The following is a 4,887-nucleotide window of genomic DNA, read 5'->3' as shown; positions in this document are numbered from 1 at the left end:
AATACAAGTCCTAAAGAAACTAAAACCCTAGCGTGAGCCTAATGCCTTGGGCAGCAAGGCTGGTGACAATCCTTCTCTAATAGTGAAAAACAACAAATTCACAAATGATGAGGGTACTAATTGCGGTGATAATTATGATGTTAATTGTTATGCTTAATCCACAAATAGTGTTAGCTAGTTGCATGTTAAGCAATTAAGGGAGGGTTTTTTTTTTTTTGTTTTAACAATTACATTGAAAGCAATCAAATCTCAAGGGCTTAACCATCGGAAAAGCTTCACGAAGACACAATATAGTGCCTTCAAAGCCACATCATTTTTAAAAACAAAAAACAAATTTATCACACAAAACCACAACTAAAACTTGAAAAAATTAAAAATACGTCAAAACAACAAAAAACATGAGCAAAAGCGAATAGGGGCAAAACTAAGAGGAGCTCATGGAGCGGCAAAGAGAAGCTAAAGCATCATAAGCCATCAGCAAGAAGTTTACTTCAGGCAAAACATGATGAAATGTAATATATTCGAACGATTGAGCATTTGAGCTATATATAATGTATATCAATATATCATATATGATGAATATCTCTCACATCATATTGCATGCCAACAAGATATGATGTTTTAGGCGTACGTGTTAGATATGGGCCCGATTGTATAAAGAATGGAGCCCGGCCTTGTCCATTTTAGACATATTAGGCCGACCCATTACCATCTTACCATCGATCTCAATGATTCTTTTTGTTTTTATTTTGTCTAAATCTCAATAATTCATTGTTGAAAAACTTGAAATTAAGTCACATCATTGCCATCACCAACTACTGAAATTAAAAATTGCAACCCAATCTTAGACTTGTTTTCGTCAAAACTACTACAACTGCAGTCAAGATACATGAATCTTTTCTTTTATTTATTATTTATTGATATCACCTTTTCGTTACATTATAAATCACATTCGGAATACAATATTGTTCAAAGCAATTGTCATGCTGAAATAATCTCCATACTAAATTCAAATTGAACTTAGGAGTACGTTGTATATAAATTATGGGTTTTCATAATAATTACTTTCAATAATAAAAAAAAAGAACAAGAGGATATTAGGATAGCTAAAATATGGAAATTTGAGAAATTAAGTTAATTATGGTGAGGGTGCTAATGTACAGAGAAGGTTTAGGTTTAGGGTTTCAATATATTTTCTGATTAATTGAATAAGACCACTAAAAGTGGTTTATATACATGGGCCTATAACTAAAATACAGGAATTAATAAATCACCTAATTAATTCTAATAATTACACAATAATCACACGTGTTGACTCACACCAACACTCCCCCTCAAGCTGGTACGTGCATATTTATCGCACATGCCCAACTTGTCTAGTGAGTCCAAAAACACCCGATTTGCCACAGCCTTGGTCAACACATCTGCAAGCTGATCTTCGGACTTCACAAATGAAAAGTTAATAATCTTCGCTTCAAGTTTCTCTTTGATGAAGTGTCGATCAATCTCAATGTGTTTTGTTCTATCATGCTGAACAGGATTATGTGCTATATCAATAGCAGATTTGTTATCACAAAACAAGTCCATAGGTTTGGTAGGTGGACATCCTAAATCAGTCAATAAATGTCTCAACCACAAAAGTTCGACTACTCCAAGTGCCATACCTCTGTATTCAGCCTCTGCACTCGACCTAGATACAACTGATTGCTTCTTACTTCTCCAAGTCACCAAATTTCCTCCTACAAAGGTAAAATAGCCTGAGATAGACCTTCTATCATCTGCTGAACCTCCCCAAAATCTTCTTCTTCCAATCCGAAGGTTGATAACTCAAGCTCCAGGGTGAACTCTGTTAGTTCCTCCAGCTTTGTTGCCAAGTCAGGTATCTCTAACTCTGTTTTGAGTACTTCTGCTTGTACTAGTAATGGTGCATGGATAATTGATACAGGTGCTACGGATCATATGACTTCTGATCGTTATGTTTTTAGTCATTTTTCATCTGTCTGTCCAAAACCAGTTATTGTTAATGCTAATGGTGTGTCATCTCCTGTTCTAGGGGGCGGCACGGTCTCCTTCTCCTCTGTTTTATCTTTGCATAATGTGCTGTTTGTTCCTTCCCTAAATTGTAATTTTATTTCTGTTAGTCAACTAACCAAAACTCATAATTGTGTGGCCACATTCTTTCCTACTCATTGTGTTTTCCAGGACATTCATACCAAGGAGAAGATTGGCAGTGGTAGAAAGAGTGGTGGTTTGTACTATCTGGATAGTGGGGTTTCCGCTTCAGACAGTAGTGGCATTGTGCGTTTAGTTCGTGATGGTTCCTCAGAAAATAAGAAGAAGATCTGGTTGTGGCATCGCCGACTTGGTCATCCTTCCCTTAGTTATCTTAGACGTTTATTTCCCTCGTTATTTCTTGGTTTAAACATTTCCGATTTTAATTGTGAAGTTTGTGTGTTGGCCAAAAGCCATCGTTCCGTGTTTCCTTCTTGTGATAAACGTATAGATGTTCCTTTTGCTTTGGTACACTCGGATGTTTGGGGTCCTGCCCCATGTGGTACACATAAAGGAATGAAATGGTTTGTGACTTTTATTGATGATTGTACTCGAATGACTTGGGTTTATCTTCTGAAACATAAAAGTGATGTGTGTGCTGTTTTTCGCCTTTTCCATAAAATGGTTCTCACCCAGTTTGCCTGTCCTATTAAAGTTTTGCGTTCTGATAATGGCGGTGAGTTCGTTAATACTGAGTTGACTCAGTATTTTGCTTCTACGGGGATTCTTCATCAGACTTCTTGTGCTCATTCTCCACAACAGAATGGGGTTGCTGAACGCAAAAATCGGCATTTATTGGAAGTCACTCGGTCCCTTCTTCTGGGTGGTCACGTGCCATCTTTACTCTGGGGTGATGCTTTGAGTTCGGCTGTCTATCTGATTAATCGGACCCCGTCTAGTGTTCTTGACTTTCGGCGACCGTTGGATGTTCTCTCGGATTTTGTCTCTTTACCAGGTATCCTTCATTTGGAACCCAGGGTTTTTGGGTGTGTTGCTTTTGTCCATTTACATTCTCATCAGCGATCTAAGCTCGCATCTCGGGCCTTGGAGTGTGTATTTGTTGGTTATGGTCCATCCCAGAAGGGGTATCGGTGCTATCATCCCTCTACTCAGCGCTTCTATGTCTCTATGGATGTCACTTTTCATGAACATCAACCTTTTTATTCTCCACGTCCACTGGATTCTACCCTTCAGGGGGAGGTTTCTAGTGAAGTGCAGAATCGAGATGATGTGTTGTTTTTTGATAAGTTTGGTTATGGGAGTAGTAGTGAGGAAGAGTCAGAACAGACTGCTGATCACCTAGTGTCTGAGGATGATACTGAGAATGCGGAAATTACTGCGGATGATACTGAGGATGCAGAAATTACTGAAGATGATACTGAGGATATGGTAGGACAAGAACCTACAAATTCTGAGCCTGAGGAGTCACCACTCCATGATAGTACCGCCATCTCTCCTACTCCATTGAATCAATCTTCTTCATCCATTGAGGTAACAAACAATACTCTTGATTCACATTCTGGTTCAGATCTTGTTTCTAATGCTTCTAAATTTACACTCCCTCCTCGGTCTAACCGAGGACAACCACCAGCTAAATATGAGCCAGATCCAAATGCCAAAGTTAGGTACTCAATTAATAATCATGTGTCATCTGTTAGGCTGTCAAAGTCATATGAATCGTATGTTCTGCAATTATCTTCTGTTTCTATTCCTAGTAGATTGCAGGATGCTCTTGCAGATTCTAGATGGACCAAAGCTATGGCTGAAGAAATGGCGGCATTACAGAAGAATTCAACCTGGGAGTTGGTTTCTCTACCTAAGGGGAAGAAGACAGTTGGATGCAGATGAGTGTTTGCAGTCAAACACAAAGCTGATTGATCAGTTGAAAGGTATAAGGCAAGGTTGGTAGCGAAGGGGTATACACAGTCCTATGGCATAGACTACTTGGAGACGTTTGCTCCAGTGGCCAAGTTAAACACAGTACGGGTTCTGTTGTCTTTGGCTGCTAACAAAGATTGGCCACTTCTTCAGTTTGATGTAAAGAATGCTTTTCTCCATGGTGATTTGACTGAAGAAGTATACATGGATCCTCCTCCAGGTATACCAGAGTTTGATAATACAAGATTGGTGTGTAGACTGAAAAAGTCTTTATATGGTCTTAAACAATCTCCGAGAGCCTGGTTTGGGAGATTCACCCGTGCGATGAAGAACTATGGTTATCGGCAGAGTAATTTTGATCATACTTTGTTCCTAAAGAAAAGGGGGAAGAAGATTACTGCTCTTATTATTTACGTTGATGATATGGTTCTGACTGGAGATGATTATGAGGAAATCTCTAATTTGCAGAGGTACTTGTCTCAAGAGTTTGAAATGAAACAGCTGGGGGACTTGAAGTTCTTTCTTGGGATAGAAGTTGCTCGGTCTAAACATGGCATATTCCTATCTCAAAGGAAATATGTTTTAGACTTGTTGTCTGAAACTGGTATGCTTGGGTGTAAGCCAGCTGTCACTCCTATGGAGCAAAATCATAGACTTTTTGAGTGTTTGGGGGCTTTGCCTGCAGATAAGGGGCGATATCAGAGACTTGTTGGAAGATTGATATATTTGTCTCACACTAGACCTGACATTGCTTATGCGGTTAGTGTAGTAAGCCAGTTTATGCATGCCCCGTGCAAACCTCATATGGATGCTGTGGAGCGAATTTTACAGTATCTAAAATCTGCACCTGGTAAAGGATTGTTGTTTGCTAATCATGGTCATGTAAATGTTGAAGGTTTTTCTGATGCAGACTGGGGAGGTTCAGCAGATGATAGAAGGTCTACCTCAAGCTTGTAG

The 4,887-nt window shown here is 39.1% G+C and overlaps 1 protein-coding gene across 1 annotated transcript; it reads left to right on the top strand.

The window, feature by feature from the left end:
* The first annotated feature begins 2,673 nt into the window (after positions 1-2,673).
* LOC147287717 (uncharacterized) lies at positions 2,674-4,887 on the top strand. The gene is made up of 2 exons (XM_086240946.1): positions 2,674-3,677; positions 4,503-4,887. The coding sequence occupies exons 1-2, from the start codon at positions 2,674-2,676 to the stop codon at positions 4,885-4,887; spliced, it is 1,389 nt and encodes a 462-aa protein (XP_086097072.1).

This window comes from Dryas octopetala, chromosome 4 (genome assembly GCF_963921425.1).
Source record: "Dryas octopetala chromosome 4, drDryOcto1.1, whole genome shotgun sequence".
Lineage (NCBI taxonomy): Eukaryota > Viridiplantae > Streptophyta > Magnoliopsida > Rosales > Rosaceae > Dryas > Dryas octopetala.
The sequence above is the reverse complement of the archived record's forward strand: the minus strand, read 5'-3'. Positions and strand labels throughout refer to the sequence as shown.